This window comes from Oryctolagus cuniculus, chromosome 9 (assembly GCF_964237555.1).
Source record: "Oryctolagus cuniculus chromosome 9, mOryCun1.1, whole genome shotgun sequence".
In the NCBI taxonomy this organism is placed as follows: Eukaryota; Metazoa; Chordata; class Mammalia; order Lagomorpha; family Leporidae; genus Oryctolagus; species Oryctolagus cuniculus.
Window position 1 is genome coordinate 95,637,897 of NC_091440.1, and position 26,352 is coordinate 95,664,248.

At 44.6% G+C, this 26,352-nt stretch overlaps 1 protein-coding gene across 12 annotated transcripts in view; it reads left to right on the top strand.

The window, feature by feature from the left end:
* Positions 1-26,352, top strand: part of ATP8A2 (ATPase phospholipid transporting 8A2) — a 729,626-nt gene that overhangs the window by 261,937 nt on the left and 441,337 nt on the right. For all 12 annotated transcript variants that reach the window (XR_011378928.1, XM_070049167.1, XM_051850719.2 and 9 more), the window contains 2 exons: positions 1,958-2,096; positions 11,415-11,479. Coding sequence is in view for 11 of the 12 variants with exons in the window: in XM_070049167.1 (XP_069905268.1) it covers positions 1,958-2,096; positions 11,415-11,479 (204 nt within the window). In the remaining variant the exon portion in view is untranslated. The remainder of the gene's footprint in view (positions 1-1,957; positions 2,097-11,414; positions 11,480-26,352) is intronic.

The window sequence follows — 26,352 nt, forward strand, 5'->3', positions numbered from 1 at the left end:
GCAGGGCCCAAGCACTTGGGCCATCCTCCACTGCACTCCCTGGCCACAGCAGAGGGCTGGCCTGGAAGAGGGGCAACCAGGACAGAATCTGGCGCCCCGACCGGGACTAGAACCCGGTGTGCCGGCGCCGCTAGGCGGAGGATTAGCCTAGTGAGCCGCGGCGCCGGCCTGCTTCTTTGTATCTTAATGAACCGTTAGTTTAAAATCATTTCTTTCTTTGCTTTAAGAACTTAGTTTTCATGGATTATCTGGAAGATCTACTCACTCTCAGCTAACATTAATAATATCAGAAGAAATATCACGTCAGAACAGCACCAGTGGCTTTCTGGGATTGCCTAAGATTAAGCTTCATGAGGTTCTTGTACCATGTTGTGTTACATGTGCACCCAGAATGCTGTAGGCTGGTTAGACATCATGCACACTAAGAATTTTCATACTTACTTATTCTAATGATATTTAAGCTCCATCATAGCTACTTACTGTTGTGGACTTTCATTTTCATTTGTTGTTGTTACCCTTTGAGTGTACCCATGGCTTTGAGAAGCTTTCTAGTTACTAGATTTCTCCAAATCTGGGCGCTGGGTTTCAGCTATTTTTCTGTTTCATGTGAGCGAATACTGGCCATCCATTTTTCAGTTTCTATAACTTTGAAACCATCACCTGTTCAGTTTTTCCAGTCCTTTATTGTTTTTTTTTTAATTCCCCTTTGCTTTTTTATTCTCAGTTTTCATTTGAGTTTTATCTTCAGTCATTTCAGTGGAATTTAAATAGGAGCAGAACTGAATTTAAGCCTTCATTAATCCTTGCTTTATTGGTATTTAAGGAGAAAAAGACCCCGAGTCAGGTTACTTTTAACAAAATTTACTTGAGCTAGGAAAGGGTCTCGAACAGAGCAGCAGTCCTGAGGGAAGATGGTTCTTAATGCCCCACTTCACCACATGTGCAGGTTCTGTTTACAGCCAGGGTACAGGAAGTGACTGCAGACACAAGCTGATTGGCTGCTGTCAGAGTCTCCTTTATGTGGTACTGTTTTGGCAGCTCTTAGCCCTTTAATTGGCTGGAAGTTCAGTGCCTATGATAGGCTGAGATGCAGTTGCTTGGTTACAAGAGTATCTTTAGATTGGATTATAGTTTATTTGCACATCAATATATGATATGGTTTGCTATATACACAGGGTGCTGTGGACTACACTTTATCACCCAAACATGAAGACAAGGTTACACCAAACACTGGAAATACACAAAATTTCTTCCAGAATAATTTTGAAAGAGTGACTAAATAGGTAGCACGCCCGTGTGGTTTGGGTGGATGCTCAGGAGGTAGCCGAGTTTTCCCATCATCTGGGGACTACATGGTAAGAGGCACATGTGCAGAGGCTCCGGAATCTCCCAGACCAGCAGGCAGAGTGCAGGGCAGCTACACATGCACACCCATTCTCAGCGTGAGCTGACCCATCCTGGGTCTTGAAGTGGACGACCAGGGGCAGCCCTCTGCAGCTCCTCAGTGTTAAGGTGCTTGGGTGTTTTCTTCTCCGGTCGTTAAATTCCTAGACTCACAAGTCCCTTCCTCCTGAACCAGTTCTCAGTGTTAAATATAGCACAGTGCTTGACTCATTAGCTGAGCAAGAGGGGTGACCTCATGGGATTACTGTTCTCTGGAAATTGTGTCATAGGCTCTGCTGCCTGTGTGTTCCATGCTAACAAGCCCATGTGCCATGACACCAATGATGGGTGCTGGGCTGCCCCTGTGGGTGGAGTGGTCTGAACCCCACGGGTCATTTAGAAAGGCCCCATGCTAAGATGTCTTGGTCATCTGCAGACCCAGGGTTCCTGTGGAGACAATAAGTAAGATAACTGTTTCAGGACACTGGCATTGCCTTTCTTTTGTCAGCGTTCTGTTGTTAATGCTGTTCTTCAGAATGAACCCATCATTAACTGAAGATGCTTTTCAATCTAGAATTTACTGTTACTCGGAGCCACAGCCATAGAAGACCGCCTGCAGGCCGGGGTGCCAGAAACCATAGCAACTCTGCTGAAGGCAGAAATTAAAATATGGGTGTTGACAGGAGACAAACAAGAAACTGCAATTAACATTGGTAATTAATTTTAAAAATTATTTGGTGATGCTGGTTTTTGTAAAGTGTTTTTGAAGTGTCTTGTGGATATGTCTGAGTTTCTCAAATACATTGACAGATGGTGATTTTTAGAACTGTTGGTTTGCAAGGCCAAGAAAAGTTTGCTTGTGAAGATGGTCTTAGGGGCATCCTCTCTACCTGTTATCAACATTAAAATTATCCCATATACCTGGAAAGGATCAAACACACACATTCTACGGAATTCAAGAGTTGACCGTTGTGGTTTTCATGCTGCTTTCTTCACAATATATAAGTCTAAGAGTCATTTTTTCTACTGGACTTAAATATGCATTGTTATTTTATGTAATTATAGGCATTTTGATGATTTCACTAATTAATGACATTTTCTAAGAGCCTTGCCTTCTTTTCTTTCCCCATCTTGGTTGGAAGTCTCCTTTCTTGCTAAGAATCACAGGGATGAAAATTGAAGAATGGGAATTTAAGTCAAAATGGCTTTGTCGGGGCTGGTGTTGTGGTGTAGAAGGTAAAGCTGCTGCATCCCACATGGGCACTGGGTTAAGTCTCGACTGCTCCACTTCTGATGCAACTCCAGGCTAACGCACCTGAGAAAGCAGCAGCAGATGGCCCACAAGCTTGGGTTTCTGTACCCATGTGAAAGACTGAGATGAAGCTCCTGGCTTCTGGCTCCGGCCTGGACCAGCACTGGCCATTACAGCTATTTGGGGAGTGAACCAGTGGGTGGAAGATCTTTCTCTTTCTCTCTGTCTCTCTCTGTATGTGTATGTGTGTGTGTGTGTCTGTGTGTGTGTGTGTATGAATGTGTGCATGTGCTTCTGTCTATAGCTCTTCCTTTCAAATCAATTGATCAGTCTTTAAAAGTCAGCTTTGTTAGGGTTAAAGAGATGCATTTTTATAAATGAAGGATATCGTGTGTTGTTATAAATAGTATTTGTCTGTGTTTATATATAGACTTGCTCTTCTGGAATAACTTCTCATACAATTTGACCTAAAACACCTGCTATTAATCAGTGGTCCTATTGTTCAAGTTGATTATTGCTCAGAAATGCTTACCTGAAATTTAGATGTTGTGCTTTCTGCCCTCTTGGAGTGGTAGGAAAAATGGGCAACCTCTCCAGTTAAAATTGAGCTGCAGTGAGAACGCCGTCTCCAGGATCTCAAGTGTTCTGATGGACTAATGACCTGTGCAGGCTGCTAGCCACAGACTTCTGCTGTGCTTTACTGTGTCTGCTGTTGGAGCTGCCAGCACACAGGCGGGGAAGGCGTCTCCCCTCTCTTGTAGGTGCTCTCAGTTGCAGCTGCTCCAAGCCTTACAAAATAATTAATACCTAGACAATTTTTTTTGAAAATAGTGATTGTATTATTTTGTATTATTTTCAGAGAAGGTGTGCTGACATATTTAGTGTTAGTACTAGAAGCACTTACTCTTTTTCTTTAATATGAAATGCTTATTCTTTAATATACTTTAAAAATAGATATTTTATTTATTATTTTATTTATTTGAAAGGCAGATAAAGTGAGAAACAGAGAGCTTCCATCCATGGTTTCCTCTCCAGATATGCACAATGGACAATGGCTGAGGGTAGGCTGAGCTAAAGCCAGGAGACCAAATCTAGATCTCCCACATGAGTGGCAGGGATCAAGTACCTAAGCCATTGCCTGCTGCCTCCCAGGGCGTACACTAGCAGAGCTGGGATTCGATCTTAGAAACTTATATGAGATGCACATGTCCCAGGAAGCACCTTAATCTCTGCACCAAATACCTGTCTTATCAGATGTTTCTTTTTTTTTTCTTTTTTTTTTTTTTTTGTTTGGACAGGCAGAGTTAAACAGTGAGAGAGAGACAAAGAGAAAGGTCTTCCTTTTGCCGTTGGTTCATCCCCCAAATGGCTGCTACGGCCGGCACGCTGCGCCAATCTGGAGCCAGGAGCCAGGTGCTTCCTCCTGGTCTTCCATGCGGGTGCAGGGCCCAAGCACTTGGGCCATCCTCCACTGCACTCCTGGGCCACAGCAGGGAGCTGGACTGGAAGAGGAGCAACTGGGACAGAACCGGTGCCCTAACAGGGACTAGAACCCGGGGTGTCAGCGCTGCAGGCGGAGGATTAGCCAAGTTTAGCGCCAGCCCATTGGATGTTTCTTAATTGGTCTTAGCAAATACTCCTCAAGACCACTGGAAGATGATGCCTCCTACTTACAAGCTGATGACTTTGGACTGTCTTAGGATGAGTGATTCTTTTTTTTTTTTTTTTTTTAAGATTTATTTTATTTATTTGAAAGACAGAGTTATAGAGTGGTAGAGCCAGACAGAGAGAGAGAGGTCTTCCATCTGCTGATTCCCCAAATGACTTCAATGGCCAGAGCTGAGTTGATCCGAAGCCAGGAGCCAGGAGCTTCTTCCAGGTCCCACGCAAATGCAGGGGCCCAAGAACTTGGGCCATCTTCCACTGCTTTCCCCGGCCCCAGTAGAGAGCTGCTTTGAAAGAGGAGTAGCTGGACTCAAACCGGCGCCTGTATGGGATGCTGGCACTGCAGGCTGGGACTTTAACCCACTGCACCCACAGCACTGGCCCCAGGATGATTGATTCTTATATATTTCAGTGTTTTCTTAGTGGCACATATCACAAGTGCTCATCTTGTGATATTTGTTAGGTTTGGGATGCGGGTTGTTGGCTCTCTTTAGCATTTGACTTTTTTTTTTTTTTTTAACTAAGTCTCAGAGTTTGAGAATTTATTTTTATAGGGTAACTTTCCATTCATACCTTGGAAATAAATATGCTTAGTCAAGTTGAATTCCAAGACACTTGAGTCTCTGATGAGCCAATGAACTTTGTATAGATAGATGGGTTAGCTTGCATGTGGGTTTTACTAGTTTGAATCTGGCAAGTGGTCAGAACCCTGCAGTGCAGTGCTGGAATTTATGCTAATTAGCTGTGTCAGTGGAGGGGGAGTTGGCAGCTTTCTTAGTTTAAAAATTTGGCATGCACCAGTCTAAAGTGAAATTTCAGATGTGGCCTTTGTGAACACAGTCATCATTTCCTCATTGCCACTGGATGAAACATCTACTAAGTAGTTACACAGTAGATGGGGAGTTTTCAGTCTCTAATCCTATTCTAAAGAGTGTGGGATGAGTGAGAACAGAATCATGGTATGTATTCCAGGTTCAAGTCATCCAGTCACAGACTGCTTTCATCTCAAACCATTTCTGAGATAGACATCTGAATCTTCCCGGGCCCCCTGCATGTTGTTATCTGTTGTTTGATATTTTAAAACTACTTAAAAAATAGATTGTACTGTGAATATTCAAGTTATACAACATGATGTAATGGGATTGACTTAGAAGCTAATTTTCCAAAACGAGTAAATGTGCAGCTTGCGCATCCTGTTATTGCCTGTGCAGCGCCTTGCTCATTGAAAGGAAGACACATCCCCATTCTCAGGGGGAGCTTGCTGGGCTGTGGCAGTCACAGCCCTGCTGGTGGTCTAAGTCTTAGCGTTATTTTTCCTCAGAAAATTCAGATTTGCATTTCTTGATTTCTGGAAGCTAGTGTTGCGGCAAGGTGCTCCTCTATAGACCTGGGGAAGTTATATTCCTGTTTGGGGCATGAATTAGCTATGAGACAAATAAGAGACACATAACCTATGGGACGAATGGCACAGATGAGAAGGTACTAACTGTGCAGTTCTGTACCAGTTCCCAGTAAACGCTATCTCTTGGGTTAAGTCCTTCACATCTGCCTTATGTTAAATCTCCTTACAGGTAGGATCTCCCTTTTGAAGGTCAAGCTGGGACACAGGGAGATGTAATGTCTTAGCCCAGGTGACAGGGGTGAGGGTGCTGAGTCCAGGGTACTTCCCCATACCACACAATGTTCACTTCCCACAGGAAAAAAAATGAGAATTGCAGAAGGCCTCATGAGCAAACAGATTTAAACATGAACCTTCTAGAATTTGTAGGAAACAAAACAGCAGCAAAACACCATAGTGCCTATGCAGCAGGTCAGAGTGGGAGGCGGAGAAGCGAAGACCGAGGCTGCTCCTTAGAAGGCGGAGAGCCTGCAGGAAAAGGTGCCCAGGGGCGTGGTTCCGTGGACAAGGCCTCAGCTCACGGGTTCTGAGTGATGAAGGACCCTGGGCCGCAACACTCTGATCCCACCTGGAGAAGCCCCAGGGCCCATGTCTGTTGCCTGGTTATGGGGTCTGTCAGTGTTGCTTATGCACGCACACTCAAGCACTGGACAGGTTCCCCAGGGAAACACTTAGAACCAGCAGGACACCTTTTGTTGTGGGTTGGCACTGTGTTTTTTCTCAGTGTTGGGCAGTTGGGTTTAAGTGATCCCAGGACGCATGGTGGTGAGGATAACATGGTTCCAGGGTCAGGATTTGGTCTAGTGCTTAAGACAACAGATGGGACACCCTCATGCCTGTGGGAGTACTTGGGTTCCATTCCTGCTCTGCTCCTGATTCCAGCTTCCTGCTAATGTGTATCCTGGGAGGCAGCAGGTGACAGCTCAAGTACTCGGGTCCTTACTACCACATGTGAGACTTGGGTCAAGTTTCTGCCTTCTGAGTGTATCCTGGCCCAGACCTGGCTGTAAGGCATTTGAAAAGTAGACCAGCAAATGAGAGCACTGTCTGTCTCTCAAATAAAGAAAAATTGTAAAGAGAATTTAAATTTTAAAAATTATCTCCAGAGAAAATGGAATGTGGATATCATCAATATGATCTTACCTTTTTTTTTTTAAGATTTTATTTATTTATTTGAAAGTTAGAGTTACAGACAGAGAGAGGAAGAGACAGAGAGAGAGGTCCTCGATCCACTGGTTCACTCCCCAAAATGGCTGCAATGGCCGGAGCTGCGAAGATCTGAAACCAGGAGCCAGGAACTTCTTCTGGGTCTCCCACGCGGGTGCAGGGGCCCAAGGACTTGGGCCATCTTCTACTGCTTTCCCAGGCCATTGCAAAGATCTGGATCAGAAGTAGAGCAGCTGGGACTTGAACCGGCACCCATATGGGATGCTGGTGCCACAGGCGGAGGCCTAATGTACTATGCCACAGCGCCAGCTCTACGATCTTACCTTTAAAAATAGAAAAGGAACACTGGTTGAGATACCCGAGGGATTTGGTTTGGGCACATTTTCTAGTGTGAAGTATTATTTTATTGTCTTAAAAGCTAGTCTTGCTCTAAGTGCTGCAGACTCTGAAATGTTTGGGTTTCTTTGAATGTTGATTATACTCCCGCAGCAGAAAGACCAAACGCCTTTGTAGTGTGCTGTTAATTTCAGCTGCAGTAAAAACGAAATCCCTAAGGGTTCTCCTCGGGGTCATTTTATGGCTGTCCTGTGAGGCTGCAAGATTGAAGAAGGAGGCCTCAATTTACAAGTGTGGATTGACATTCTGTGGCTGGCTCTTCTCCAGGAGTTGATCTCATTTTATCCAAAAACATTAGAAATCAAGCACACCAAACCTGGATTGACATAATTGAGTTTACTACATTAGCTAAGTCACAATTAACTGGGTTAAACTTCCATGGTCTGTCTAGTGCAAGTGTTCTGTGTGATAATTCTCTAAGCAAGATCTCACCTCATTTTCCAAATTAAAAACAAAAAAACAAAAAAGATCCCTTAATCTGTTTCTTCTCGGAAGCCTTTAGTTTTGTATATTTAACTTTATGAAAATGTCAGTCATTTTATTTATTGCTCTCCCCCTAACCCAGCTAGAAAAAAATACTTGAGACTTATTCTGGAATATTTTTGTGTAACTTCAGTTGTCAAGTGGCATTTTGCTTAAAGTGAAAAATATAAAATAAAGCAGTAAGCGAGAGCTTAAAAATTACAGCTTGCTTCTGCAGCTGTTGTTCAAATAAAAACAACCTGCCAGTAATCCTTTTGCATTAGTTATAGAGAATTTGTAACAGCCCCTGCTGCTGACGTTGCTGGGATCCCTGAGGTTGCAGAGGAGTAACCTGACATAGAGGGAAATGATTAAAGTTGCAGTACGTACCCTCGTTGTAACTGAAGAGAAAATGTAGACCTCCCTTCTGAACCTAATCTAGAAACTTACAGGAAGAAAGAATGTATTTGTAAAATTTTAAAGGAAATGAAGAAAGCAGTTTTCCCAATCCTATTAAGCAGAACTTTGGAGTAGTAAGACTTGGAGTAGTTTTAAAATGCTTATTAAAATTTATTTATTTATTTGAAAGCCATGGAGACAGAAAAGGAGAGCTGGGGAAGACAGAGAGACACCTTCCATTTGCTTCCATCTCCTGTCTTCCATCAAATGCCTGCCACATGCAGGGCTGGGCCGGGCCTAAGCCAGGAACCAGGAATACAGTTCAGGCCTCTTCCGTGAGTGTCAGGGACACAGCTCCTTGAGCCATCACTTGCTGCCTCCCAGGATGTGCATCAGCGAGAGGCTGAAATTCAGAGTGGAGCCAGGTCATGAATCCAGGAAAGTGATGTGTGTTGTGGACATCCCAAGTGATGTCTTCAAAAGCATGTCTCTATTCACAATGTTTAATGGCATTTGAAAGTCTAGCTTTTACCCATCGCTATTGTTAAAAGTAAGACTTGGAGTAATTTTAAAATGTTTAAAAAAATGTTTCTTACTCACTCTCCGTTCCCCCCTTTTTGGTTTTGGGCATTTGCCTGTGTGGTATTGAAATGTTATTCAGTTTTTTTTTTTAAAAAAAGAAATGTTATTCAGTTTTGAAGTAATTGTTTGGCCTTATGGTTAAGACACCTGCACCCCCCCCCCCCCATTAGAGTAACTGGGTTCGGTTCCTGACTCTACTCTTGCTGATGTGGACCCTGGGAGGCAGCAGGTGATGGCTCCAGTGATTGGGTTCTTGCCATCCTTACATGTAAGACACCTGTATTGTATTCTTGGCTGCTGGCTCTGGTCTCTGCCCAGTCCCAGTTGTTGTCGGCATTTGAGGAGTGAACCAACATATGGAAGCTCTCTCTGACTTTCAAGTAAATAAAATAAATTGTTATCAAATTTGTTTTAGTTTTTAAAAGAAATAATCTCATTCCTTTAAGAAAAAGCTTATTAATAACCTGGATTGTATCTTTTATGGTATTGTTAAAGATAACATTTGAATTAAAAGCCATAATTTTGTCCCTTAAAATTTGTGTTCTGAAGTGCTTTATAAATTATTCTTTCCAAATGGCAATTGTTAGTGAAGGTTATGTTTGTTCATTGCCAAAATAAACAAAAATATGTATTTCGCAGCCTCTCCCCCAAAACACAGCTTTTTCTTGGTCTTAAATTTTGTCTGTGTTGAATTGCATCTTGTGCCTATTGCTAGAGTTTCTTAAGAATGAGCAGAAACGTGCTGAGTAGGGCCACACACATGGGTTTGGTGGTCTTGTCTCTGGCCCAGTCTCCTTTCCTTGGTATGTGGAGCATCTGTGAGGACGGGTTTCGTGTTCTGCCTGGAGATTCCAGGGCACCCCGTTGAGGAGACTTCAGAAGCTCATGGAAAATGGAATTAAAAGATGAATTTGACTGCAAAAAATGTGAAATGTGTGCAGTCTTTCACAGGATGCATTTTTCATGAACTTTTTGAAGTATTTGTGTACTTGCTGGAAGGTTGAAATTCTGTGTGATGCTTTGCTTCATTTTCCTATAATCATTGACCCATTATCTGAAGATGCTGGACAAAAAGTTGGTTTGAGGGCCATTTTTCTAGGTGAGAGCTTTCTTCCTTGCCTTTTCCCAATGAGATGGATAGAGATGGGGGTGGTGAGAAGTGTGTGGTGATGCCAGCCCTCTCTAGGGCACAGAGCGGGTGCAGCTGATTTGAAGCAAAAATTGGAGCCCTGGCTATTGCCACAGGTCGTACAGGTTACTGGAGCTTCCTCCCCACAGGGCATGTGGACCTGGATGGGAAGAATCCAGAGGCTCTTGTGTGGTCACTGAGCAGTCATCTAGTTCAGAGCCTGAGGAGGAAGGAGCTTCTAGAAAAAACATTCCCCGTACTGAGAAAAAAAGTAGAGAAGAGGATCTCATTTAACCTATGGGACAACTTTTTTAAAAAAACTGAGAAGGAAATTGCAAGGTGTCTTGCGCGGAACAAGTCTTCCCAGCCAGATGAATCAATTAATTTACAAGCTTTTATTGGAATTCCGCTCCCTGGCCAGGTTCACCAGTGCCAACAGAGCGGGGTTAGGGAAGTTGCGTATCAGAGGTTGGGAGGGCTCCTTTTGAAGATACAGGGCATGAGGGTTAAAGGTTGAGGTGGGTCTGATCCTCACTGGTTGACCTTTAGGCACCCGTGGGGACCTTGACAAGGACTTTTCATTCCTGGAAGTGCAGGTAGGGACTCTCTATTCCCGGAAGTGTGGGCCTCCTCTCTTGTGGATCCCGAAGCCACCAGAAATGTTTAAAGAGTTAGGGATACTTTTGTTCCAAACAAACATTGTTTTAAATTTCATTGTTATTGTTGTTGTTAAATGCAACTCAGGGTTTAAATCTTTTTTTTAAATAAAGATTTATTTATTTATTTATTTGAAAGGCAGAGAGAGAGAGAGAGAGATCTATCTATTTATCTATCTATCTGCTGGTTCACTCCCCAAATGGCTACAATGGCCAGAGCTGGGCTGATCCAAAGCCAGGAGCCAGGAGCTTCTTCTGGGTCTCCCACATGTGCCATCCTCTGCTGCTTTCCCAGGCACATTAGCAGGGAGTGGGATTGGAAGTGGAGCAGCCAGGACTTGAACCGGAGCCCATATGGAGTGCCTGTGCCACAGGCAGCGGCTTTACCTGCTAAGCCACTGCACCAGTCCCAGGATTTAATTCTCGAAATGGCGATTACTTTTGTCAGGAAAAGTGACTCTCAAATTGTGCAGTAGTACCGCCTTGAAACCTGTTGTGAGAACTGCCTACTTTTTAGAAAGGCGCTGAGGGGTCTGGGTATTCCAGTAGGCATATTTATGCTGATTTAGGAGCACTGTTAAATTCCATTTGTCTTCCTAAAGTGTTTGCTGTTACTTTAGATAATCCAAGGCTTATCCTAATGTTTTACAAGGATGACAGGCATAAAGAAAAATCCACAGAAAATTGACAAGTATTTATTTTAGCCTTTAGTTTTAAAGACCTTCCCAGCCAGTTCTATTCAAGCTGTCTGCGAGAATCAAAATCTTTTCCTATCCCTCACTTTGCCCTATTCCTCTGTGTCAACCAATAGACTTAAAACAGTACTAAGGTGAAAGAGAAGAGGTTGAATTTAAATAACCTTAGAAAACCGATGAGCCTGTGGAAGAAACAATAAATTCACATGTTGTCTCTTCCCCACTTTAGGATATTCCTGCCGATTGGTGTCACAGAATATGGCTCTTATCCTACTAAAGGAGGATTCTCTGGATGTGAGTAGTTTTTTAAAAATTGCAATTGGTTTGTTTCTATTATGCTAATCAGGGTTTATTTTTTCTACCAAACAATCATAAGACTATCCTGTGTTTTCTGTTTGTAATTTTGAGTGGACGTTATAAAGCCTTATCTTTAAATATCAATATTATCTTAGAATGTTGCTTCATGGTAATACTTTGTTGTACTCACCTATAATTGTGCATTTAAAATGCATTAGTTTTCATCTGGTTGAGCTTCAGACATTAACTATGAAGTATTAATGACACCTTTTATGATTTACGTTAAGTGGTGACGGTAAACTACAATGTAGATGGCTAAAGAGATTTGTAGAATTTTCTTTATAAAGATCATATCTAAGTGTTGGAAGCTGTTTACATTTCTATAGTAGTAGGATACATGTGCACTTAATTCCTCAACATCCCAAAGCCACCAGCTCCTGGGGAATTGAACACCATGGTTTCCTGAGTATTTCATGGACATGTGTCCACCCCATCACAGCCGAAAGGCACTGAAGAGACCAGGTTGGAGCTGACTCTTGCGTAACCAGTGACCTGTGATGTGGTTTGGTTTGAAAATAGGAGCTGAACAATGAAATTCCATTTTTGAGATTAACAAGGGCCCAGTTAAGGGCAAGCACTTGGGCAGTGAGATAATAACAGATGACGGGTCTAAGTACAGTTTTAAGGGGAGAAGTTGTAGTACACAGACTTGCAACCCCAGGAGGACATGGATCCTGCTGTGTAGACAAAGGCATTCTCTCTGCCCTCACAACTCCATGGTCAGCAGTCAGGGAGCCTGCAGTATTTCCAGGGTGCCCCTTTTTGTGTGAATGCTTCTGCATTCATCTTATTGAGCCTCTCCTGCCTTTGTTTGTGTGCCACCTGCAAGAAGCCCTGCAACCCAGGTCCTGCTCAACTCTGGACTCTGACTCGCACATGCTCTGAGGTACTAAGGAAAGCTCCCTTGTGCTATGGATTCCACTTTTCCAAGCATTCCCATTGTGCCTTAATTTTCTTCGTAGAATTTTTCTGCATTGGAAAGTGTGTGTGTGTGTGTGTGTGTGTGTGAACTGTGGCACAGGTTATAATTCAGTGGCACTGTTGTGTAACCACCAGCAGCATCTGTTCAGAGAACTCCTTTTGTCCCCATTAAACTCAACCTCTGTCTTCCCTATCACAGCCCCTGGCAACCAGCATTCGACTTTGTGCCTATGAATTTGACTACCTTAGGGATCCCTCAAAGTGGAATCTTACAGTATCGTGATTTTCATGACTGGTTTATTTCACTTAGCAGAAGGTCTTCAAGGCTCATCCATGCTGCAGCGTGTGCTGGAATCTTCCCTTCTTACAGCTAACAGCCCATGTGCATATTTTGTTGATCCTTACAGTTGTAGATGGACACTTGGATGACTTCCAACTTTTGGCTGTTGTGAATAAAGCTGCTATGAATACTGATGTGTCAACATCTTTTAGAGATCCTGCTTTCAATTCTTTTGGATTAACAAGGGTGCTTCAAAAGTTTGTGGGAGGGGCTGGTGCTGTGACATAGCAGGTAAAGCCGCCACCTGCATTGCTCGCATTCCATATGGGCACCAGGTTTGAGTCTTGGCTGTTCCACTTCCTGTATAGCTTACTGCTGATGTGCCCGGGAAAGCAGCAGAGATGGTCCAAGTCCTTGGGCCATTGTACCTACATGGAGGAAGCTCCTGGCTCCTGGCTTCGGATCTTCCCAGCTGTGGCCATTTAGGGAGTGAACCAGTGAATGGAAGATCTCTCTCTCTCTCTCTCTGCTTCTGCCTCTCTATATCTATGCCTTTCCAATAGATAAAGAAATTTTAAAAAATATTTGTGGAAAATGGAATTAAAATACATTGATTTTGGTGCAAAAATTTTCATGTAGTGTTTTTTTGCAGAATATGCATTTTTCTGTGAATATTTTGAAGATCCCACCACCACTATAAGCATGGATTGCAATTTTTTTTTTTAAGATTTATTTATTTGAAAGGCAGGGTTAGAGTGAGAGAGAGAGAGAAGGATCTTCCATCTTCTGGTTCACTCCCCAAATGGCTGCAATGTCTGGAGCTGGGCCAGGCTGAAGTCAGGAGCCAGAAGCTTCTTCCAGATCTCCCACTTGGGTGGCAGAGCCCCAAGCACTTTTGCTATCTTCCACTGCTTTCTCAGGCACATTAGCAGGGAGCTGGATCAGAAGTGAAGCATCGGGGACTCGAACTGGCATCCACATGGGATGCTGATGTTGGCAGGCAGTGGCTTTACCAAAACGAACTTATTTTTTCTTTTTAAGATTTATTTATTTATTTGAAAGCAAGAGTTACAGAGAGGCAGAGGCAGAGAGAGAAGTCTTCCATCTGCTGGTTTACTCCCCAAATGGCTGCAATGGCTGGAGCTGTGCCGATCTGAAGCCAGGAACCAGGAGCTTCTTCTAAGTGTCCCAAGTGGATGCAGGGGCCCAAGCACTTGGGCCATCTTCTACTATTTTCCCAGACCATAGCAGAGAGCTGGATCTGAAGTGGAGCAGCTGAGTCTTGAACTGGCACGCATATGGTATGCCGGCACTGCAGGCATTGGCATTACCTGCTATGCCACAGTGCCATCCCCTGACATATTTTTAAATTTCGTTTTCCATAAGCTTTCTGAAGTATCCTTGAATATCCAGAAGTGCCGTTTCTGAATCATACAGTACTTTTATGTTTCAGTTTTTGAGGAACTGCTTTACTGTTTTCATTCATAGCTAAACCATTTTATGTTCCTACCAACAGAGGACAAGGCTTCTGATCTCTCCACATTCTTGTCAACGCTTGTGGTTTTTTTATTTTTTATAATAACCATCCTAATGGGTATAAGGTGTTATCTAATTGTGAAGAATTATTTTATTTGACAGATTTATACACAGAGAGAAGGAGAGGCAGAGAGAGAGAGAGAAAGAGAGAGAGAGAGGACTTCCATTCCGCTGGTTCACTCCCCAAATGACCGCAATGGCCAGAGCTGAGCTGATCCAAAGCCAGGAGCCAGGAGCTTCCTCCAGGTCTCCCATGGGGGTGCAGGGGCCCAAGGAGTTGGGCCATACTCTACTACTTTTCCAGACCACAGCAGAGAGCTGGATCGGAAGAAGAGCAGCCAGGACTTGAACTGGTGCCCATATGGGATGCTGGTGCTGCAGGCTAGAGCTTTAACCTGCTGTGCCACAGCGCCGGCTCCCTTTCCTTTTGGTTTTGATTTACATATCCCTAATAATTAGTGATGTTGAGTATCTTTTTGAATGGATGACGACATTTAAGCTAATGTTTGGTTTTCAATCAGAATTTCTATTTGTAAGTCACACAGGAAGTAATGATGAGGGTAGCCATGATGGACCAAATGTGGGCTCACAATGCTGGGGAGTAGACACTGAGTAGGCCATAGCAGCACAACAGAGGAGAGGGACCAAGAGCTGCTGCAGAAATTCCCAGACCCTGAACAGGTCCACACAACCTGTGAGCACATCCAGGTGCCTGTTTGCTGATGCCTTCCCAGCTTCATGGCATCCAAAACCTTACTAAACAAATGAAAGTAAGTCTCTGTTGGTGTCTGGTGTAGCAGGTAGGTACTTGGGACGTCTGGATTCAAGTCCTGGGTCTGCTTCCAATACAGTTTTCTGATAATGTGCCCCCATGGGAGGCAGCAGGTGATGGCTTAAGTGTTTGGCACCCTGCCACCCACATGGGAGACTTGGGTTGAGTTCTTGGCTCCTGGCCTCAGCCTGACCCACCACTGACTATTGCAGGCATTTGGTAAGTGAACCACTGAGTAGATCTCTCTCTCTCTCTCTCTCTCTCTCTCTATCTCTCTCTCTCTCCCTCTCCCTCTCTCTCCCTCTCCCTCTCTCCCCCTTTTAGATAAATAAAAATAATTAAAAAAAATTTAAGGTCTCCTTTTCCTAGAGGTACCTTGGAAATGAGCCTGTATTTTCCCTTTGTATCAGTGCTGTCTGGAATCCAGGTGATGGACTGTACTTCAACAAAACATGGTGAGACTCAGACCTGTGCTTTACCTAGACCAAAGGGTGGTTTGTGATGCCAAACAAAAGATATTTTGGCTGTGTGCCTGACTGCCTTTAATGTAACCTGTAAAGAATGATTCTTCTTAACCCATTTTGGACTGACTTAGTTGGATGACGTTAAAACGTTCAGTATCTGCTGAGAAGAGGCCCATGTTTTTCCTGTTCGATAGGCAATGGGAGGCTCTGTGTTTCTGACTGCTGACTACAGAGGGATTGTCTTCTTTCTTCTTTTCCCTTGTCTTCCTTCTTGGTTTTTTTTTTTTTTTTTTTGACAGTGAGAGAGAGAGACAGAGAGAAATGTCTTCCTTCTGTTGGTTCACCCCCCAAAATGGCCGCTATGGCCAGCGCTGTGCCCATCTGAAGCCAGGAGCCAGGTGCTTCCTCCTGGTCTCCCATGAGGGTGCAGGGCCCAAAGACCTGGGCTATCCTCCACTGCCTTCCTGGGCCACAGCAGAGAGCTGGACTGGAAGAGGAGCAACCAGGACAGAAACGGCGCCCCAACTGGGACTAGAACCCGGAGTACCAGTGCCGCAGGCGGAGGATTAGCCTAGTGAGCCACAGCGCCGGCCCATTCCTTCTTGTTCTTGAGTTGAATTAAAGGCATTTCTAGTCCCATCAAAACCTCATTTAGGAGGTGAGGAATAGAAGTGGACACACTGGCTGTTCCCAGGACAATAGATTACGGGCACATTAGATCCCTAGTGGAATGCCTGTGTTGGGCTTTTACAGTCTCAGACCACTGATGAGGAAGCAGAGACACAGACGAAGGAAATGGCCCAGGAATTGGAAGTACTAGACCTGGCTTCTCTTCATCTCCCACATAAGGGTGAGGGTTAAGGGTTTTCCCTCAAAGGCAGAGCTGGCTTCTATCTCCTTTACTTTGCAGTATGGCTAGGCTGAGATCCCAGGTGCTCTAAATGATTAGGGTTCATCTCTGTATTTTGAGTTTTTCAGTTGATGTTAAAACAACACCTAGGATCTGTAATATAGACAAAATCAGTGCTTTGAAATCAGGTGAGTAATGGTGTGTGGACACCCAGGGGCATTCTAGATGATAGGTTGGCAGGGAAAAAGATTTGTGATTTTGTTTTGTTTGTCTGTTTGCTCGAAAATAGAGAAGTCGGCTTTATCAATAATCTCTGTGAATTGCCACTGGCACCCTCAATCTTTACTCCTGGCATGGGGACCAGAAGTGAGTCTGGGAGGAATGGATGGGAGTAGGGAGGCCTGGAGTTCCCGGTGAGAAGGGCTATCAGTGTGATTAGTCATCAAGAAGGTACATTAACGCCACAGTGAGATATGCTATGCACCCATTAGAGTGGCTGCGACGAAACTGGTTGGCATTACAAGTCCTGGTGAGGACTGGATTGCCATAGCAGTGAGAGCTCTCAGATACCATTAGCCAGCGCGTGAAATGGACAACATTTGGCGCCTTCAAGTTGCCATTGTGAGGCTGCCTTTTGGTGCTCCTCACCCACACTTATCCCCATGTTCCCACCACCCCATTCCAGACACTGAACTTTTCCATCTTCTCCAGAAGTTCTGTTGTAGTCAGCCCTCTCCTCTCCCAGGCACCCACTCACCTGCTTTCCAAAAAGATGGGTGAATTGTGCTTATGTTAGAATTACATTAGAATGACACCGAACAGTCAGGTGTGTTTTTTCTGGCTTCTTTTGTACAGGTTGCTGTGTGCATCATTAAAAATTCAGTTCCTTTTTATGGCTGTGTAAGTATTTCGTTGTATGGCTATAACACACGTCCTTTACCCATTTATTTGTTGATATCTTTATCATTTCTATTTGGCGACTATTACAAATAAAGATGCTATGAGCATTTCTGTACATGTTTTGGTAGACTAATCTTTTGGTTTCTCTTGGGTAAATACCTAGGAGTGGAATTCCTGGGTTTCAGGGAAGATACCTGTGGGGAGCAATCCGGACTAGACTGAGTTACTGGAATTAAGACTTATTCTATGCATCTGCTCTCCCACAATATGGCGCTGGGAGAGAAGTAAACAGCTTCTGCACAGCTGCCTCCAGTTCAACCAATAAACTGTAGGACTTGCTCCTGATTGGAGGAGAGCAGCGTACTCGGCATGTGGGCAGCCGAGTTGGGATTGGCAGAGGACTATAAAGAAGGAGAGAGACGGCATGCACCAGGAACATCTAAGGGGAAGTGCAGCCCCCGAGAGAGCCGGCCGGCAGTGTGCCGCTCCCCCGCGGAAGTGGGGAATGTGGCAGGGGGAACCGCCCTTCCACGGAGGTGGAAGGGTCGGTAGCCAACCTGGGAAGAACCAGCAGCAAACCCGGGGAGGGCCGAGCAGATGAAAGAACAGCGCAGGGTCCTGTGTCGTTCCTCCATGAAGAGGGGGAGCGACATAATGGTGCCGTGACTCGGATAGGAAACTTAGGACGGATAGGAAACCTAGGAGGGAAGAAACGGCAAGAAGTGGAAAATACCGGAGAGAGAGACTAGCAAAGAGCCTAGGTGCCGGAAGAAGCTATTGAAAGCCTAGGCATAGACTCGGATATGGACTGTGGGAAAGAAGTTAGGATTTAAAGTGAAAGCAAGAAGAAACTTAGACTCAGATACGGACTGCAGGTTGAAAGTGAAAGTGAAACCTATAAGAAACTTGGACTCGGATACGGACTGTGGGGAGTAGCCAGGAGAAATGAGAGGAATATTGTTGGAAGAAAACTTAAGGAAACATACCAGGTAGAGAAAAATGTTAGGGAGGATGAAGCCGCGAGTGCAGGCCGAGGCGGAGACATAAGCCACCTTGGAATTCTTCAAGTCACCTCGGGGAGCAAGAGGCGAAGATCTGGAACCAGAGGCAGAGACGTGGGCCGCCAGAATTCGCCAGGTTAGTCCGGGGAACTTGGACTGAATGCCGGTGGTGGCGGAAACGTGAGCTGGGGCTGTGTGACTCGCGGAGGCTGCCGCGCGCAGAGAGAGCGTGCGGGGCACAAGTAGATAGGGAACGCTGGGCTAGTGCGAGACCGCGGAGTGCGTGCGCGAAGCCGGGAAGCCGCGCAGATGAGAGAAGTGTGGGCTGAAGCGGCGCAGAGCCGGGAAGCTGCCGAGAAGCAGCCTCGGGGCGGGCGCTGGGAAGCCGCAGGGATAAGAGAGACAGAAGTTTAGAAGTAAAATGAGAGAAATAGGAATGCTGGAAGATAGAAGTAAAATGGGGGAAATAGGAATGCCCGGAGATAGAGAAATAGAGAAATAGAAAGGCCTCCCCTCAACATGGCAATGAGAAAGCTTGGATTCGGTCTGCCTGATTAAGTGAGGCGATGAGCACCTGCAGGCGGCTAGCAGCTTATGCGCCGCAGGTCACCGAAGACAGGCACGAATTAACATCAGTAAGGCCTCCCCACAATACAACAATTAAAAGGCTTGGATTCGGTCTGCCCGATTAGTGAGGCGATGAGCACCTGCGGCGGCTAGCAGCTTATGCGCCACAGGTCACTGAAGATAGGCACGAACCAACACTAATAAGTCTCCCCAACAATACGGCAATGAGAAGGCTTGGATTCGGTTTGCCTGATTGTTAGGGCTTGTAAGCCCCTGCAGGCAGAGCAGAGCATGCGCTGCAGGGCACCGAACACAGGCACGCATCAGCGCCTAAAAACCTCCTCACAACATGGCGAAGAGAGGACCCGGATTTGGTTTGCCTGATTGATAGGACGTGTAAGAACCTGTGGCAACTCTAGCAAGTAGAGCAGAGTGTGTGCTGCGGGACACCGAAGACAGGCGCATATCAACGCCAAAAAATAAAAAGAAAGGGGGATCTGTGGGGAGCAATCCGGACTAGACTGAGTTACTGGAATTAAGACTTATTCTATGCATCTGCTCTCCCACAATATGGCGCTGGGAGAGAAGTAAACAGCTTCTGCACAGCTGCCTCCAGTTCAACCAATAAACTGTAGGACTTGCTCCTGATTGGAGGAGAGCAGCGTACTCGGCGTGTGGGCAGCCGAGTTGGGATTGGCAGAGGACTATAAAGAAGGAGAGAGACGGCATGCACCAGGAACATCTAAGGGGAAGTGCAGCCCCCGAGAGAGCCGGCCGGCAGTGTGCCGCTCCCCCGCGGAAGTGGGGAATGTGGCAGGGGGAACCGCCCTTCCACGGAGGTGGAAGGGTCGGTAGCCAACCTGGGAAGAACCAGCAGCAAACCCGGGGAGGGCCGAGCAGATGAAAGAACAGCGCAGGGTCCTGTGTCGTTCCTCCATGAAGAGGGGGAGCGACAATACCTAGCTCTGGGAGACATTGCCCAACAGGTTCCATTTTACTCTTCCACTGGGAGTCTCTGAGAGTTTTCATTGTTCCACATCTTCATCAGTATTTGCTATTGTTATTTATTTTAATTTTAGCCATTTTACTGGATGTGTAATGATAGCTCAGTGTGGTTTTAGTTTTCGTTTCTCTGATGACTGATCATGTTGATTACCTTTTCCTGTGCTAATTGGCCATTTAAAAATCTTCCTTTGTTGAATTCTCTGTCAAACTTTTGCCCTTTTTAAAACAATACTTTAGGGGCTGGTGTTGTGGTGCAGTGGGTTAAGCTGCCTCTTGCAATGCCAGTCCAGTTTGAGTCCTGGCAGCTCCACTTCAATCCAGCTTCCTGCTAATGTGCCTGGAAAAGCAGTGGATGCTGGCCCAAGTGCTTGGGCCCCTGCTACTCATGTGGGAGATCCAGATGGAATTCCTGGTTCTTGGCTTTGTCCTGGCCCAACAATGACCATTGAGAACCACTGGGGAGTGAATCAGCACATGAAAGCTCTCTTTGTCTTTTTTTTTTTTTTTAAAGCTTTATTTATTTATTTGAAAGTCAGAGTTATACAGAGAGAGAAGGAGAGGCAGAGAGAGATATAGAGGTCTTCCATCCGCTGGTTCACTCTCCAATTGGCCACAACCGCTGGAGCTATGCCGATCTGAAGCCAGGAGCTAAGAGCTTCTTCCAAGTTTCCCACGTGGGTGCAGGGGCCCAAGGACTAGGACCATCCTGTACTGCTCTCCCAGGCCATAGCAGAGAGCTGGATGGGAAGTGGAGCAGCCGGGACTTGAACCATAAGGGATGCTGGCACTGCAGGAAGCAGCTTTACCTGCTACAGCACAGCACTGGACCCCTGTCTGTCTCTTTCTCTGTCACTCTGCCTCTCAAATAAATAAATAGATTTTATTCATGAGAGAAAGAGAGAGAGTAATGATAAAAAGAGATGCCATTCACTGGTTCTCTCTCCAGATGGTGAAAAGAGAAGGGACTAAGCCAGAGGCAGGAGCTGAGAATGCAATCCAGGTCTCCACATGGGTGGCAGCACTGCAATTACTTGAGCCATCACTGCCGCCTCCCAAGGTCTGCATTGATGAGAAGCTGGAGTGAGGACCTTGGGCTGGAGATTGAACCTAGGCATTCTTATGTGGGATCTGTGCTGGGCTAAATGTCTGCTCCTTGCCTCTTTTAAAAATTGAGTATTGCATGGAATTTTAAATTAATGATTTCAACAGTTCTTTATGTATTCTGGATACAAACCCTGCTTCAGAGATGTGTATTGTAAATATTATCTACCTTTTCCTTGCCTAGCCATTTTCTTAACAGTGTTAGAGAAACTATGCCCTAGAATGACCCTCAGGAATCTCTGTCTCCTGTCTCCACACCGTTTCCTAATAGAGTCACCCTTTGAGTGTGTGTGGAGCCTACAACATAATTTCCACCATCAGAATCCAGCAAAAGTGAGGGACTGTCACTCCCTTGATTATAGTGGTTTGTATAAGATTCCTTCCTAAGAGGCTGAAGTGAGAGACTTTGCTCTTATGGTGGGTTTCAGTAGCAAACCACCGTGTGAGCCGAGGGCCTGGGCTGTGTGCTGACAAGCTGCCTGTTTGACTTGAGAGTGACTGTAGCCTACAGCCTGCAAGAAAATGAGAGTCCTGCAACCACAAGGAGGTGGGTTCTGCCAGGAACCTGAGGCAGACAGGATACGGGTCCTTCCCCAGCTACACCTTCAGGTGAGTTCCCTCCTTGGCCAGATCTCTGCTTCTGGTCTTTATTTATTTATTTTTATTTGACAGATAGAATTAGACAGTGAGAGAGAGAGAGAGACAGAGAGAAAGGTCTTCCCTCCATTGGTTCACCCCCCAAATGGCTGCTACGGCTGGAGCTACATCGATCTGAAGCCAGGTGCTGGGTGCTTCCTCCCAGTCTCCCATATGGGTGCAGGGCCCAAGCACTTGGGCCATCCTCCACTGCCTTCCCGGGCCACAGCAGACAGCTGGACTGGAAGAGGAGCAACCGGGACTAGAACCCAAATGGGTTGCTGGCGCCGCAGGTGGAGGATTAGCCAAATGAGCCACAGTGCCGGCCCCGCTTATGGTCTTTTGAGACCCCTAGCAACAGATTGAACTAAACTGAGCATGGACTGTTGATAACGGATGTGTGCGGTGTTCTGTGCTGAATTTGTGTTAGTATGTTCCATAGCATTGGGAAAGAAATGCAGGTATCTTTTGCAGTGCATATCTTTCTTATTTTGTTGAAGTCTAGTTTCTTCTTTTACTTTTTGATATTATTAGAGCTTTGATACTCCAGAATTGGGAAGATTTCCCCCTATATTTTCTTCTTTATAGTTTTAACTTTTAAGTCTGTGATCTGGTTTTGTTTGTGGTGTGAGGTAAAGGTTGAGGTATAACATAACCTACATAGGGAATCTAGTTTTGCTAGCATATTTGTGACAGATACTTTTATTTCCACATGGAATTACCTGGCACTTTTGTTGTAAATCCATTGACCAATATATGTGATTCTATTTTTGCCAGTTTATTCCATTCATGTATGTATCTCTTTTGATGTCCAGTTCCACATTGTGTAATTATGGTAGCTTTGTAACAGGTTGTGAAGTTCTCCAACTTTGTTGTTTGTCAAGATTGTTCTGTTTATTGCAGGACCTTTATACTTCTGCTACACTTTGGAGTCAGGTTGTGAATTTCTCTAGCTGCTGAGATTTTTATGATTATATGTAGATTATGGGTATACATAAATTTGGGCAATTTAACATTTTAAAGGTATTGATATTTCAAATTCATGAACATGGGATATTCTTGTTTACTTAAGTCCTCATTAATTTACCTCAGCATTATTTTATATTTTTCACTACACTTACACACGTCAAATGTTTTTTTTCACTCTGTGTAATGGTTCTATTTAGTTCTTCCACTTTTTTCATTGTATTAATGTGTTCTGTTAAGTCTTTCAATAAATTTATAATAACTTAAAATCCTCTTCTACTAATTCCACTTCTATGTCATTTATGGGCCTGTTTCTATTTGCTGTTTTTTTAAAATCTAGGTTTTAGACCATATTTTTCTGTCATTTTGTATGTCTAGTAATTTTTTGATGTGTGCTGGTTATTTTTTGTTGCTGAATATCTGAATTCTGTTATTTTCATTAAAGTTTTGGCAGGCAGGTACTTGTGAGTCTGTGGCGGCCTTTATTCTTGTACTATTTCAGTTGTCCTACCAAAGCATAATCCATTGGGGCTACCACTTAAGAATCTACAGCTTTTCCACTATGGATAGTTGAAACTTCTTCCAATTATTTGAGCTCTGGGAATTTATTCATCACACAGCCTTGGTTGTTATTACTTCTTTTATATACAGATGTTCTCCTACTTACTATGGTTTGACTTCTGATTATGCAAAAGGTGATGTGTATTCAGTAGAAACTGTACTTTAAATTTTGCATTTTCATCTTCTCCTGGGCTGGTGATTTGCATTGTACTATACTCTTGTGATACTTGGCAGTGGTGGCTGCCGTAAGCGACAGATACGCTATATTGTTTCCTGTGTTACTAAGCTAGGATGTTTTTTAGGTTATGTGTATTAAATACATTTTTGGTTTATTTTCAACCTACAGTGGATTTTTCAGCATGTAACCTTCCCTCCCCATCTCGGAAGTTGAGGAGCATTGTTCAAGGAAAATGCAATGATAGATAATGTGCATGTTCATTGACATTTTGAAGTCCTCTCAAATGAAAGCATATGAGGGTTTTTTTTTTTTTTTCCCCCAGATCTCACTCATGTGCATAACTTGGTGTTTGTTCAAAGATACAAGGGGACCCTTTCAGATCTCTCAAGCTCTTTCTCTGTGTGGTAGTTCCTTCATTTCCCATCAGCATTCTCTAGCTGAGAATTATCAGTGAGAACTGTACTCTGTATTGCTCTTCCCTGAGTCACAGTTGGGGCAGGTACCTCCAGTCACAAACCGCAGCTGTCGTATCGCACACCTCATTAACTTTTCTTTCAGAAATCAGTGCTGCTATTGTTTACTATCTAAAATGGCTGTTTCATATCCTTTTCCTTAGTCCAATTGTTTACCAGTTTATCATCCCTAAATGCAGGATTTGAGCAGTCCACAGTGCTTCTGACAGATCATCTTTGATAAACAGTAACTTCAAGTTTGAAAGTCTCTATTACTTGAGTTATTTTGCAATAATATGCTGCCCCTGGAGTTGTCCCAGCTGCCTCTGGTCTTCAAAACTGCTGGGAGACAGCTGGATCAGGAAAATAGAATGCCAGAGTAGAGTGCCAGTTTCACCTCTGGGTTCTAGAAAAGAATGGGATTACACATGAAAAGGCAGAGAAAGAATATCAGGGACAATCATTTTACAATTTTGGTACTGTTCACAATGGACAACCAGCATCTCTCCTAGACTAATGATTAGGTTGTCAGTGCCTTCCAGTAAAATAGTTGGTGCCAGTTTCCTACCTTTGGACTGTTACTGGGGACCACTTCTGATATCAGTGGTAGGAATAGGGAGAGTTCAGTGCAGGAATGGAGATAAAGTCTGACGAGGAGAGAAAAACATCGATTATTTGAACAGTGTGGTTTTAATGTGAAGAATGGTTAATTAAGTTTAGAGACTGCTAACTTGGTAACTGAAAGTGTAAAAATGAAAACTAGGGCAGGGGTAGACCAGCTAAAAGCATCAGGAGCAATTTGACCCAACACCTGTTTCTGCAAATGAAATTTTATTGAACACAGCCATCCCCACTGCCAGGATGAAGAAGGGACTTTCACATGCGTTGCAATCACACAGGAAAATACTTCTTTTCTCACTCCAGACTTGCGGCCTCTTTTGTTTTCCTCTTCCTGCTGCTGGCAGAGGCTATTAGAGAGCCAGCCGCAGATCAGAAATATGAGTTGGGTACTCCACACTCCAGTACCACAAGCATAACTTTAGAAGGGTAGGTTCCAGGCTGAGAGATGTTAATAACACACAGCAGCTAATTTCAGGTGTGAAGGTATTGAAGACAGGAAATGAGGTGCTTGCAGAATTATTGGAAAAGCTGAAGAATCAGAAGTCAGCCAAGTCCTAGCTGGGCTTCAAGTTCATGCCTCCGCAGCTTTGCTTCTGTTGCTACCCAGGAGACTTGGGAAGTCATTGCTGATTTCCCAGCTTTGTTGTATCTAAGAAGTTGGGGCAAGATCAAATGTGGAGCACTTCTCCTGTGTGGAAAGCAACAGCTCTGTCTCCTTTCTTTCTCATCCTAAGCAAATGCTTCATATTGGCAAAATCTACCCAGAGTCCTAGTTATAAGGGAGTCTCAGAAGTGTTCTAGTCCCTGCAATGTAGGGGAAAGCATGGAAGAAGATGGAAATAGCTACTAAGTCACCTGGTAGCCAGTAGCTAGCACTGGCTCACTGACAGGCAGAAAGTGGGAATCCTGGGAACAGGGAACATTACAAATCTTACTGATGGGGTTGGTCCTTTAGCATTCAGTAGATGCTTTGTAGTACTTTGTTATGGCATGTAGAGAGACTCTGAGCATCTTATGGACCACAGAGAAGTTTGCTGTTTTGTTTCTGTTGTAGTTCTCATGGCAAAGAACTTAACAACTTAACTTACAGGTGATGAAGGATAGCAGAGTGAGTTTGGAGACTCCAGGGTGCCTGGCAGGGTTCAAGTCTTGTGCACTCTTGTTAGAAAAGTCTGACCCATGGAAAATTCTCATTGTAAGTCACAGTACGGTGCTATTTTTTTAAAAAATCTTTTTCTCTCATGTTAGGTGACTCCCTACTAAGCTATCTAAAATATGTTTAAAATACATGAACACACAAATATATGCACAAGCATAGGCACACTACTGTTATTTGTTGTTTTGAGACCAAAGTGATTTTTTTAAAAAAGATATACTTAAGAGGCAGAGGATAGCAGGTGGGGACAGAAAGAGAGTGCTTCCCCCATCCACTGGTTTATTCCCCAAATGTCTATAACCTCTGAGGCTGGGCTGGAGCTGACACTGGGAACTAGGGACACAGCGAGGTCTCCCACGTGGGAGGCAGGAGCCCAGTTACTTCAGCCATCACCTGCTGTCTCCCAGGGTCTTTATTAGAAGGAACCTGGAGTCAGGAGTCAGGAGCCAGAGCCAGGTATTGAACCCAGGTATGCCAGTGTGGGACATGGGCACCTTAACTAACACTAAGCTGCCAGACTAAATGCCTATTTTGAAAGCAATGTTTTAGGGGCTGGCACTGTGGCATAACTGGTGAGGCCGCTGCCTGCAGTGCTGGCATCCCATGTGGACACCCGTTTGAGTCCCGGCTGCTCCACTTCCAATCCAGCTCTCTGCTGTGGCCTGGGAAAGTAGTACAAGATGGCCCAAGTCCATGGGCCCCTGTCCACGCATGGGAGACCTGGAGGAGGGGCAGAGGGCATCAGAGAAATTAGCAGGAACTGTATCCTGTAGCACAGAGGTCATTGTGACTTGGCTTTCCTTCTGAGTGAAATGGGGAATCCTTGGTGGACATGAGCAGAAG